The 13,844-nt window shown below is 44.1% G+C and overlaps 1 protein-coding gene across 2 annotated transcripts in view; it reads left to right on the top strand.

Moving 5' to 3' along the window:
- Positions 1–13,844, top strand: part of ASCC1 (activating signal cointegrator 1 complex subunit 1) — a 393,777-nt gene that overhangs the window by 131,806 nt on the left and 248,127 nt on the right. For both annotated transcript variants that reach the window (XM_073585802.1, XM_073585801.1), the window contains exons 6-7: positions 8,427–8,563; positions 10,460–10,579. In XM_073585802.1, coding sequence (XP_073441903.1) covers positions 8,427–8,563; positions 10,460–10,579 — 257 coding nt within the window. The remainder of the gene's footprint in view (positions 1–8,426; positions 8,564–10,459; positions 10,580–13,844) is intronic.

Here is a 13,844-nt window from a genome sequence, read left to right as displayed (position 1 = left end):
AAACAACTCATGTGGGGTATTGGGGGGTGTGCTTGCATCAAGCAGGATCTGGAAACATCCTCGAATACGGAGCCTCACCTCACGGGAAAGGGCACGAAGATAAAGGGCAAGGCTACGTGAGTATGCCTCCTCGCCATCATCTGTATTCACTCTAGCCAGATAGTTGAGGAACCCTGTGTCCACATTGGTCCGGGTATCTTGGGCAGGGATCTGGCGCCTTCGTCCTCACCGGGATGGTCCAGCAGGCTGTGGGGAGCCCCGGATCTGGGCAGTTGGGCTGCTGCTCATGTTGCCCTGCTCCTCAAGTATGGCTGATGGTGCAGCAGCAGACGGTCCTGGTGGTGGGGTTTGTGGCGCAGGCACTGGGTTCTCCGGAGAGGATTCTTCACCCATGCTTCTTGTAGGGGGAGAAGATGGGCCAGCCACCTCATCCGCTACAGGATCAATGATGGGCTCTGTATCGGAGCCCGTTCCTCTATCCGTAAGGTTGGACTGAGTTCTGTTATGAAATAGAACAGAGCCAAAAATAAATCAATATTTTTGGCCCTGTAAAGTATCTGCGTAATGTGGTGTGAGGTATCTACTTACGGTCTCAGATCCAGAATAGGGGCGAGGAAGCAGAGGTGGTCATAATAGATGTATTTCCTCTTTATGTAGCCTGCATCACCACTCCTGGACCGCTGCTGACGTTCCCGCCTGTATTGGTCGTGGATGCTGCGCCACCGTCTTATCACATCTTCCACTGCAATGTGACAGGAAATATTCTCAATTTCACATATTTGATAGGTCAAATTTACTACCAGTAGCCTAGGCATGTGGCCTTCTGGGGTGTGCTTTCTACCCAGGGAGGCATATCTAATTGGCCTATCCAGGCCAGATACACAGGGTCACAATAGTTCATGTATCAAGTAACTACACTTAATAACTTGGTTGGCTAGGAGGATGAGGAGCTTGTGGCCTGTGCCAAATGATGGCAGTGTAAAACCATGGGTCACATCAAAATCTACCCCCCTCATGAGGAAAAAAGTACAAGCACAGGAAGGGGGGGCGATTCTATATGCATCTTTTGATGTGAGGTATTTTTAAGCAGTTTTTGGGTTGTGCTAACTCAGTTTCTGCTGCTCCTCACGTGGTCGATCACCAAAATCATGGAACATCTGCCGACATATGCACCTCCATGACGCCTCCTTTCTTGCCCGGTTGGCATAATGGGCATCACGTTGGTCCCAGAGTTCTGGCCGCTCCTGCACTAATAGAATAAGCATCTCCACATTGAGGAAATATGGCGCCATGACGCTGCTGTACTCCTTACAGGCGTACTTCCTGGATGTCTGGAGCGCTTTTTGAGCTCATTTATATGTCTAGGCTTCCTAATCATGGATTGGCCCATTTACTGTCACCAGCCAAAAGACCTGCGTATTTCTCGCAAGTCACACGTGTGGTCCGTGTGTAATCCGTATTTTTTGCGCACCCATAGACTTGCATTGACGTACTACGGGCGTAGTACGCTGACAATCGCAGCATGCTGCGATTGGCATGGACCATAGAATATGGACGAGAAATATACGGCTGTTGGGAGCAAACCCATAGAGAATCATTGGTCCGTGTGTAATGCGTGCTTTTAACACCTCTCACTCATCCGTATTCTCTAGTGTGACCCCGGCCTTAAACTCACTTCTGGATCCCTCCCATGCCAACAATAGGGTTTGCTCTCCTGAGCCTTATTTACCTGGAATAGCTGTTGTGTTTCTTTAGAAGCCAATGTGTTCTTTGAGAAGTTATTTGTGTTCCTTTTGATTCATGTGGAGATCCTTTGTTGTGTTTTTCCCTTCTATGACTAGTTTCACACTAGCATTACCGGGCGCAGCTCACGGCCGCCGCTAAGCTCCGCTCCCGGCCTCGCCCCCTCCGGTCAGCTACTCCTCTGATTGCATGACGCTGCATGTGATCAGCGTACCCTATATTTAGCATTGGGTGCGCTGGTACACTTTTGCCGGCGCTTGCGCCCTTTTGGCGCTGCGCCGAGCGCACAAAAACGCACTATGTTGCATAGGGTACGCTGATCGCATGCAGCCTCATGCGATCAGAGGAGGAACTGACCAGAGGGGGCGCGGCCGGGGGCGGAGCTTAGTGGCGGCCGTGCGCTGTGCCCGGTAACGCTAGTGTGAAACTAGCCTATCTCTTTTTCTGCCATGGCCAGATGTTACAGCATAGCGGATGGGATTTCAAGGACGCCAGTCTCCGAAAAATAAATTTCACCCATACAATGTATTGGACGTAGTGATTCCGCACGGTTCAGTGAACACATGCGGAATCACCTGCGTTCAATAGCCGGCAGTGCTTTGGACGCAGCGGCCATGTGCTGCGTCCAAGCGCTGCTGATTCCTGAACGTGTGCATCTACCCTAAGTATTCCCTTTATTTTTTGAGCAGTATATATCCATTATCAAGATGTTAAAAGAACATGAACAACTCTTTTAAGTAAAACGCTTTTGGATATCTTTAAAAAAAAAAAAAAAGAGGTGGAAGAATCTTGTTCGATCTTATTGGGATTTAGTTCTGAAATCACTTGGTCATTTAGGAAGTAACAAAGTTGCAGCGCTATAGTTTAAGCCTTCACTATGTACGTTTCCTGTTTTAAGTAAATATTTGGAATCTGAAGGTTATATAGCCAACATTATATAAGCCAGCTTCTCTCTGCAGTAATCGAGCCTTCAGGAGCTTCGGAGCCTTTTTCTTGTTTAGAGTTATTGTGCGCTGTGCATTAATAAATGCTCTTTTAGGCTCTTAAATTTGCTTACACAATTTAGCTGAATGTTAACTCATTGTCATCAATCAAGCTTCTTTTGGATCATTTCACTGATATAGAATACTGCCATTAAAGATTGCTAAGCTTTCCAGCTAAAATGCAAGTTATACGTTATTAAATTCTAGTAGAATTCCCCAACCTTGGATGTATGGATACGTCCTGGCGATTTTGCGTATACAGTACGATCGTCGCCGGGTGTTCAGCGAATCTGACAACTGACACCTGTCTTTAACTGCCCGCAGTTTAACTAAATGCTGCGATCGATATACAGTAGATTGCAGCATTTAGAAGGCAGGTAGGCAATTGGTGCACCCGCGACATCATCGCTAGGACCCTATCATTGTGACGATATCCAGGTCACCAAGGTTAACAAGCTTGTTGTATTAATGGAGCACTGCAATGCTTTATACCAGAGTTCAGACTACAGAAAAGCATTTTTGGTATATGGTCACTGGTTGCCGTCTCCTGATTGTTCTTTTCAAATCTACTGAATCGCCAATATTTTTTCACAGGGGGGAACCTGAAATTGGTAGTATTGGAAAGTGTTTGATGTGGCCCCCATTTTAATGTAAAAAAACCCATGAAATTTCCCATAAGCCATTTGTGCTTCACTCTCCCTTTTGTGCATCCGATTACTCTGTCTCACAGTTCACTTTATCGGTTTCATTGATTGGTGAGTTGTGTGTAAAGCACCGGCTCAGGATTGGATTCATTTAGCAGTGCTACAGTAAAGAATCCATGGCGAAGAAGCAGCACTCCTTGATTATTACTCCACGCTGTTTCCCATTCTCTGTTCTTTGCTGTAGTATGGGTTTAGTGCTATTACATAGCTATTAAATATGCATGGTATTGTAACCCTCCATTGCCTGCATATAATAAAGGAAACCACATCTGTGCATGCTCGTCTTAAAAAAGAATTGCAACAAGACCAGTTGCAAGAATGGTAGAATTTAGCATTCCTTAAAGAGTTTAATTACAAATGATGTAATTTGGATAATTGATGTAAATTATGTACATTATTCCTTTTTTGTGACCCATGCATTATTGAAGGGCATTGAGGATATACATTTTTAATTGAACTTTCTAATAAATTTTAAACATGACAATAGGTACTGATGTCTCGACTTCAGCGGTAGTTCCAACTGTCCAATCCGGCACAGTCGGAGAGCATCCTTTCCCTGGCTTATTAACGAAGCAACCTCTCTTCTGTGTTCTTATTGCTGAGGCAGCGGAGGGCACGGTGTAGCCAAAAAACCTGCCCTTTCCATGTGCTGACACACAGATGCTTCTGTTGGAGCAAAAGAGGAAGTGAGGCTGCGGGTTCTGAAATGGGACATTGGTACATACTGTATATGGAAAATATATTAGGAAAAACAATTAGTGTTTGTTTGCAAAGTTTCCAACTAACTTTTTACATCTCTGGACAATGAATTTTTATGTGAATTTGGCCTTTCCAACACTTGTCGGTCAGTTATTAATGCTGATATTCTGGCTTAAAGATTCCAACACATCAACTAGCCTTCTCATTTGTATGGCAGCCTGCTGACTTTCATCATTTTTGGGGGAGAGAGATATTGGCAGTTAGAATTGGAATACCCCATCTATTCATTTTCTAGCTGTATAACCTAAGTTTGGCAGGAGCTTGCTTTCTATAGGGAAAACGTAAATGCTGAGTTGAGCCAAATGATTGTGTCTAAGGAGATATCTGTTGGCCAAATGGGCATCTGGGATGTCACTCCTGTTCCTCCTGGCTTGCTGCTTGCCAGGTGAGAATGGGGCGGTGCGCTCCTGATCTATTGACAGTCTGGACCACCTGCATGATTCCACCGCTAGGCCCGACTGTGCCATCATCAGTATTAGTAATAAAGGCAGCTTTGTATCTGCAGCAGCAGAGGAGCACAGAGGCAGTGACGCTGGCAGGATTCAGTAATTCAGCCACCTTCAGATGAATGCTTTCAATCTCTGTAATAAAAAGCTCCTTGCCTAGGAGACCAGCCACTGCTGGTAGACCTTGTAGTGCATCGGTATCCATGCTATGCAGTGATGAGGCAATGACCCAGCTAAGTTCAAAACAAAAATCGCTTTTGTTTTGAGTCTTTAACTCAAAATTTTATGTGAGTCTTTATGTGAGTCTTCAACTTTGTGAGCCTTCAACTCACATAAACACAGCACCTGATATCCTCCGGAACGCAGCTGGGAACCATATCCTCCGGATTGCAGTCAATAAACAAACAGTCATTCTCAGGTTTACCGCTGAGCACAAGATAGTCCACCTCCGGATTACAGCCGGGCACAGGACAGTCTCCGAGACCTGTTGCCGTGGGTGACTGCACCACCGTGGGTGCCAGGCCTTTCAGCTCCGCTTGCCTGTGTTGCCTCACACAGGTGGAGCTCTGCAGAGCCTTCTGCTCTGCACATGTGTCAGACCAATCTAACCCCGACCCTGACACTGACACACCCAAACTCTTTACTGCAGGGTTTTTACTGGAATCTGTGGCCATGGGCCACATGGAAAACCCGGGCTGGGAAGGAAACGAACTGCACCACTACCATCTGTAGTCTGTTTCAAAACACTAGAGCCCAGAGCAGGTTTTCCTTAAATCTGCCTTGAACAACCAGCATGTCCAAGACCTATACTCACTTATATTCTGCATTGCAACCACAGCTGCGCCTGTGACTGCACTCCCATGGCCTCAATATACCTCTGTGCGCATCCTGGGGGGAACAAACAGCGACACAATATAATTAATAAAATCCCTCTATTCTGGAGGACGGAGAAGATTTTTAATAAGAGTTAAATTGTAAAGCTGTGTGTTCTGACAAGCATTTTGTAATTGAAAATTTGAGAATTACCTTTTAAGCCTAAATGCAGCTGGCACTGCTATAACAAATCCCAGGCTGGCAGCGTGTGAGTATAGGCATTGTGTCCTGCTACGCTGCCATGGACTTCATGTAGCCAAAGGTAGAACATTTGGGATCTATAGACTTTCCATTATTGTTTTTTCAGGGCATATGTAGAAACATCCTTTCCATCATTATAGGATATTTTGTTGTCGATTTAGTATCTGTATGGGATATTGTATTTATGCCGCTTGTAGCACTGTCATGCTCTTCCCACACGTCCATGTGCAAACACAATGAAGGTCATGCAGTATTGGATTTTCATCATTGACTTGCAGTGGGATTATCATGCATGCCAGGTAGCCAAGCTGTGATGGTATGTTTGGAGATCATGCTTCTGACATATAGAAGACATATAAACTTCTGTTTATCTTTTCTATAATTAAAAAATGTGAACAGCTTGAGCTGTGAAGTGGCATTTTCAATGATTGGATGTCTGTGAAGGTCCATGTTGAAGCTCTGGATAATTGCTGAAATACTTGAGGGTTCGTGCTTGGGCCAGTGTTGTGGTTCCTACTGTTGTGCATGTTTTAGAAATGTATGACATTAGAAATCATTGGGAAACAGTTTCTATAGGGGATAAATGATTTGCTTCCTCTAGAGCAGGGATGTCAAACTCAAATACACAGAAAAACTTGGACACAGTTGCGGGCCAACCTTGATATTTATTAAAAACAATGTCTACAATTGAGAAAGTTTTTCCTTATCAACAAATATAAGTATGCCACATGTTGTGAAGGTGTTAAAGGTATTGTCTGGTCTAAAATTACAAGTCTGCAGTCACTCTGTGTCTCTCCAGACTTGTGAATCCTCCCAATGCATGCACTTAACTCTGAAAGGATTCTCCGCTATCGGTGCCGAGAACAGAGGTCACGTGACCACAAGTATGCATTATGGAAACTCCTGGCCAGAACCTGACTAGACTGTTTTTGGCATGCTCAATATTAGTATATTGCACGAGGTCGGAAACAGCCTAGTCAGGTTCTGGCCAGATGTTTGCATATTTGCGGTCACATGACCTCTGTTCTCGGCGCTGACAGCGGAGAATCCTCACAGTGAGCAGTGTGCGCTGGGAGGATTCACAAGTCTGCAGTCACATCGAGTGAGTGCAGATTTGTAATTTTAACCGGACAATTCCTTTAATGAATCTCAAGATGACGGTGGCACTGCAGGGGAGCTGAAATGTGCCTCCCAGGTACCACACCAGGGAAATGCCACTACCCCTTAAGGCACACAACTCCACACTCACTATTTACTGCCGGTGTGAGTGACCTCACAGGGAAGAGCAATAGATTCAGGCACTTTATGCATGACCCCATTCCTACTGTAGTGTGCTTTGCTACAGAATGTATGTATGGGAGAGAGGAGGAGATGGGAGGCGGTGGTGATGCTCGGTGTCTTTCTATGGTGCCTTAAAAAATGGCAAATTTTGAATCTTGAAGAAAACAAGTAAAACTTAAGCACACTAGCAATTTGACAATACTGACGTCAAAAGAATCAAGAATGTAGCAAAGGAAAAACAAGTGGTATGGAATGAAAATGTAAGCAAACCTACAGTGCTGTAATCTTCAGCCCAGGAGATCAGTAGGTGTGAGGAATCCCTGCTGTGTTTCTGAATGGCACATGAGCGTGTACAAGTACAGTTCTCCCGCCCCTTCCTCCCAGAAGAGGCAAGCTGTGGTCTGTACTATGTACAGAAGAAAAGTCTTATCGATCCTAAGGGTACCGTTACACGTAGCGACGCACCAACGATTCCGACAACGATACGATCTGGCTAAGATCATTTGTGCATCGCTAGTAAGCAGTCATACAGGCCGATCTTCATAACGACGCATCAGCGATCAGCGATGTCACTAACGACCACGGCGATCGTTGGTACCGTGTCACACACTGTCTATAATAGCGATTTAGACTTTGAATAGGCGTCCTTCAGCGCTATCTATATGAGTTCGGAGTTGCCAACGAGGTCTCTCGTCGTTGATAAGGGGCGTCAAACACAGCGATGCATGCTGGTCAGCGTGACGCCAGTGATCAAAAAATGATCCTGAACGTTCGTGCACGATCAGCGACATCACAGCAGGGAGCCGGTCGTTTCCACGTGTCACACTTAGCGAGATCGCTAGCGATGTCGCTGTTGCGTCACAAAATCGTTGTCGCTACAGCGATATCGCTAGTGATCTCGCCGTGTGTAACGGGGGCTTTACACAGAGTCATCTCTTGTCTGGTCACCTGCTGAGACTTCTCCGATTGGACAGTGCAGTGGGCGGTCTGAAGAAGTGCCGGCAAGTAACATTACATCCACTGTGCACAGGGCACTTGTTTGTCTCTGACGCAGCTCCTTCAGACTGCAGTATGGTGGTGGGAGGGATGGCTTCCTTGCGGGCCAAATGTTATCTGCCTGCAGGTATTTCACCTCAAGCAAAATGTGATAATCCTGCGGGCCAGAGTTTGACACATGTGTCCCTATAACTACAAATACTGGTCTGGTATAAAGCTCAAAGCACCTGTTGCTGTCTGTCCATAGGTTAGTGGCATTGTCAGCAATGACATCTTCAAAACTGTGTTTCTTGTTGTGTCTAATGAAGAATGCAAATGTACAGCATTGCAATAAAGACATTATACTGGGAACTGATTGTGCATGAAGAACAGATATTGAAAGGAATGGCAATAAATAAGAATAAGTATAAAGATGTGTTGTTATTTTTTGTTTTGCATAGGATCATGGAGTGGAAAGCTCCATTTTCCAGAATCCTGCAAAGCTCCATCTGACAATTGGGACCTTGGTTTTGCTTAATGAGAATGAAGTGACTCAGGCTTGCCAACTTCTACAAAGCTGCAAAGAAGAATTTCTGGAGTAAGGAAATTGCTACTTAAAGGGGTCTCCTCCTTATATGGAGCCACTTTTATAACAGAGACAATTTCTGGGACTTCTTGCATACCAGATAAATCAGATGACAGATGCTGCAGTATTTAACTTGCTCTTAAAGGCTATTCCTATCATGCAACCTGTTGATTGCTTCTGTGATAACTGTAAAAGGAATCTGTCACCACATTTGAGCAATCTGACCTATTAATTTAGACTGCGCGAAAAGTCCTACCTATATCCTTCATGAATGATGATTTGTTGTGGAAAAATCATCTTTTATTACTTTATGGAAATGAGTTCTTTCAGGCTATGGTGTGTACACTGCGCAGAAGATAACGCTGCCTCCTCGCTTCATTATCCTATCTTTCTCCACCCACATCGTGACTATGTCCTTGTTACGTCAGGTGCACGTTCAGAAATCCCGTGCTTGGGCATTCCAACTGCTTTCGCACCTTTTCACTATTCCACCCATCTATGACATGCTTACTATCCAGAGCAGAAGGAATGAAGCCAAGTGTGCACCTTTTTGGCATGTCGGAGAGCATTGGGAACAGAAGTTAAAGAGACTCTCCGGCGACTGTGCAGAACAAAAGTGAAGCCAATGTGCATAGAAGGGAAGAACAGTGGAGTGACGGTAGTAGGAATGTGCAGGCGTGACATTCCTGGACGGGCACCTGACGTCACAGAGACACAGTGACTATGGGGGAGGAGAAAGATAGGATAATGGAGTGAGGAGGCAGCATTATCTTCTTTAAAAAATGAGCAACTATCGGAAGCTGTAAGAGGGTTATCTCCTGATTCAATGTTCAGATTCATTCTCTGTATCAGTGGGAGTAAAGGTCCCGTTACATTTAGCGATGCACCAGCGATCCCGACCACGATATGACCCGGTCAGGATCGCTGGTGCATCGCTAAATGGTCGCTAGTGAGCTGCCAAACAGGCAGATCTCACTAGTGATGCAGCAGCGGTCGGCGGTCGATGCTCACCTTTCAGACGCGGCGATAATGACGTCTTCCGCCCGCGTCCATGGAGTCGCTCGTCGGCGCCAGCAGGAAGTCGACGACGAGAAATGGACCAGGCCAATCTCGTGCGATCAGCGATATCCAGCGGGGACCCGGATCGGAGGTGTCACATGTAACGATATCTCTAGCGATATCGCTGCTGCGTCACCAAATCGGTGACGCTTTAGCGATATTGCTAGCGATATTGCTATGTGTAACAGGCCCTTAAGAGTTCTGTGCCATAAGTCTGCTGCTCTGATGTGCCAGAGTTTAGTTATTTGTGACCGTAACCCTGTGTACTTTTGGCTGACAACTTCTGTGCTCAGTTTTATGTCTGTAGGTCTATCAGAGCCAAGTGGCATTTAGGGTATGTTTCCACGTTCAGGATTACATCAGGATTTGCTGCGGATTGAACGCTGTCTACAGCTGCAGCGTCCAATCTACAGCGTCCAGATGTTACAGCATAGTGGAGGGGATTTTATGAAATCCCATCTCCACTATGCGTACAAGAATGCGGGTGACACACCTGAAATTACGGACATGCGGCACGTCTTTTTAGACAGAAGCATGTCTATTTATCTTGCGGAGATGCTCTGTCTACACAAGGTAAATTACATAGTCTATGGATATGATGTGTTCAATGAACACATGCGGTATCACCACGCGTAGAAAGGGGGGCGGCGCTTTGGGCGGAGCTGGGTTTTTCCGCAGCGTCCAAAGCGCCGGCAATACTGAAAGTGGAAACATACCCTAAAGTGGAAACATACCTCATTTCAGCCAGGTTTTCGTTATTGTAACGCTTTCTATTTAATATATGAGTAAATCTTTTGAAATTGTTAAACAGTCAGTGATGCGTTGTATATTTTATTTTTTCATTTTAAGTAAAATTTGCGCTGGGAAACCTTTGGAAGTGGAAGTATCTGGAATAGAATATATGAATGATGATCCAGCAATGGTTGACGTCCTCTATGCCAAAGTCCAGATGAAGGATGGATCAGAAAGGTTGGTTTGTTGTACTGCCCTGATTATATGTCCGTGATTAAAAGCGCAGCCAGGAAAATCAGAGAATACAACTCTGACCTGTAAGACGTTGTAACTCGCCAGGGCACAATGTGCATAGGAAACTTATTCAACTCTTTATATTAAAGAGTAACAGTCATTTTAATTTTTAAATCAATAGGACACATAAAAATAAGCAACGTTTTAATACCGTATATCTTATCAGAGAAATCTGCTTCTTTCACAGAATTGATCAGTCATTATCAAAATTGACAATTCTAAGGTAAAATCTGCATTCAGCGAAGACAGACTATCCCATTACTGAGATAGGAGATGGCGGCTGAAGCTAATGAGGTACTATGTACACGGTGTTACGATTCCGCCTATTGGTGTGTATGGATGAAGTGAGTGACAGCTCAGGCATCCAATCCAGGACAGGGGCGTGCTGAGCTGTCAGTATGGTGATGGACAGCTCAGCCATCCAATCGTAGGCTGGGGTGTGCTGAGCTGCCAGTGACGACTCAAGCCTCACAGCGTGTCTACGAGTAGTGGCTAGCATCACAGATGGGAGGAGGGAGGAGTTAGAGACAGAGCTCCTCCCTCATCCTCCCTCCTATCTACATAGAATCTCATCAGTAGCAGCCGCCATCCCAATCCTATCTCAGGATTGGGAAAGTCCGTTGTCACTAAATACAGATTTTACTTCAGAATTGAGAATTTTTGATAATGACTGATCAATTTTGGCAGAGAAAGCCACAAATTTCTCTGAGAAGATATATTACAAAGTTGCTTATTTTGTGTACTATTCATTTATTAAATAAAAATTAAAATGACGGTTACTCTTTAATCCCTTTTAGTTTTTTGTTCATTAAGTACAAACTAGCAGTGCAGCACTTTGCAGAATTTGTTCCAAACACCACTGAAAGTAATACGGTATATATATTCAATTTGGTAATTGTTTTGCTGTAGCAAAATCTTAAAATGAAAAATAGCAAAAATAAATTGTAGTTTCTTGAATTTGTCAAATATTAGTTTTATTTTATGGAAAACATACTGAAGATTTTGATGCTTTTTTTGTGTTTTTTTTGGTGTAGATTACAAATCTGTCTGTCCACAGTACATGTTTAATAAAGCTAATTTTATTCACCAAAAACACTGCAAAAAGCGCAGCAAAACCTTTTAGCCTTTATTGCAGAGTTTTTACACTTTCTCATTACTTTCTATGGGTGAGAAAAATGCTGCACAATTTTTGAATTCTCGATTGGCCAACAGCCATTGCTTCTGACCTTTTCAGCCATATACATACATGTCTGACTCTTTCCAACCATTCCTGTGTACTTAATAAGGGGCAGGGGAATATACCGCAGCCATACACATCTGAGTCCAGCATGCTGTATCTCAAAAGCCCGAGACCTTCTTTCACCTGTCACTGTCCATTTCAGACAAAACTTAATAAAATGTAAAATAATAAAAAATAATGCAAAGAAAATTTGTGTGTACTGTGCAACTAAATTTTAGATTTTTTTGTTTGTTTTTTTACAACCAACTAGACATTGAAAGTTGAAAGTATTTCTTGATGATTAACTCTTCGTATGAGTATTTTTTACATGCTGAGGAAGTATCGTGTTGTACAAATTTGTCTAGCAACCCAGCCAAATGCGGCATTCTTCAGACTTTGTGACACACTAGGTATAGAAGAGCACTGTCAGGAGGCTAAGACGTGCCTCTATGGGTGCTCGGATTGAATTAGGCTATTAATAAAACCGGCATTGGATAAAGGAGCATCTATATTGGAGTCTCAGACAGCAGTAATTTCATCCGACCACCTTTAACTCCACAGTTATCCTTCCAAGAAGCTGGCATGTATCTGGGCCAGACAATCAGGGAATTGAGGCTCTGTCTTACTTTTAGATAAGATTATCATGTTCTTGGCAAATTCGCAGTCTGTTCATCTTGAAGCGAAGCCTGTCTCTGGTTTAAATGTGAAATTCCAATCCGTCTATGGCTAAAATCATTATCTTTGATTCATTTCAATGTCAATAGACATCACTAATTCTTTACAGCATAAAGGTACTGTCACACTAAGCGATATCACTAGCAATATCGCTATAACTTGTGACGTTATAGCGATATTGCTAGCGACATCGCTGTGTCTGATACTTACCTACGACCGGCTCCCCCGCTGGTTATCGCTGATCGCGCGAGAACGTCCTGGACTGTTTCTCGTCCTCCGCTTCCTGCGGCGCTGTGGAGAGACGAGCAACGAGCGTGGAGGCGGGCGGGAGGACGCAGGATCGCCTAGTGTGACAGGTAAGTAGCGACCCCCGTCCCCAGCGATGTCGCTGGTGAGATCTGCCTGTGTGGCAGCTCACTAGCGACCACTTAGCGATGTACCAGCAATCCTGACCGTGTCATATCGCTGGTCGGGATCGCTGGTACATCGCTAAGTGTGACAGTACCTTTACTCTCTGGGAAGAGTCAGGTTGTCCAGTCTTGATTTCAGAACACTTTACTTATATAATGTAATATAAAGATTCATTGTAGGAAACATCCAAATTATAAATAGGCGAGCACAACCCAAATAGCAAGAAGGATCAAAAGTAGGAGCGCCAGTAAAACGTGTACAAAATTAGCATTGAAGCAATAGCCGGCACATCTCTCAAGCATCTATTGGAGCATAGAGGACCATGACACGATGGATTACATCAATAATTCCCGTCTTCAGCGGTGCTATGATTATACATACCGTACATCCGTAATCTTCATCAAAGAGACCAGGAAAAAAAATTAAAAATGCGGCTCTCTCAAGCTATGTTGTTAATTCACAAGATTACTTTGGTCAAAAGTTGTGAAACTCAATGGTTACATCTCTAAATATGAGAAAATATGTAAAGGTTTGTGGATATGCAATATAGAAATTTCATCACCAAAAGAGAGGATATAAAACCCCCTAAAAAGCACCGATTAGGGCATATACCAGACCATTCCCTGGCCTAATGTAATGGGCCGCAAGCCTAACTTCACACTCCAAAGCCGTAATTTTATGTCTCGGAGATGATTAATAAAGGCAGAAGCATAAATGATAAGATCATATGTAGGAAAACCCCCATACAATAAGAAAGACACATGCGAACTTACGCTAAGGAGAGTGTGATGTAATCAAGCGTCATTGCCCGGTGCCATCTGAATGAACGCGCCATATGGTGATACATTGGTGCATTGATAAATACCGTATGCATGCACCACCGATGTGCAAGCACATTAGCGA

This window comes from Dendrobates tinctorius, unplaced genomic scaffold (assembly GCF_039654945.1).
Source record: "Dendrobates tinctorius isolate UK_male_01 unplaced genomic scaffold, ASM3965494v1 ptg000089l, whole genome shotgun sequence".
NCBI classification, from domain to species: Eukaryota; Metazoa; Chordata; class Amphibia; order Anura; family Dendrobatidae; genus Dendrobates; species Dendrobates tinctorius.
Note: the sequence above shows the minus strand (reverse complement) of the source record. Positions and strands in the feature narration are given on the sequence as shown.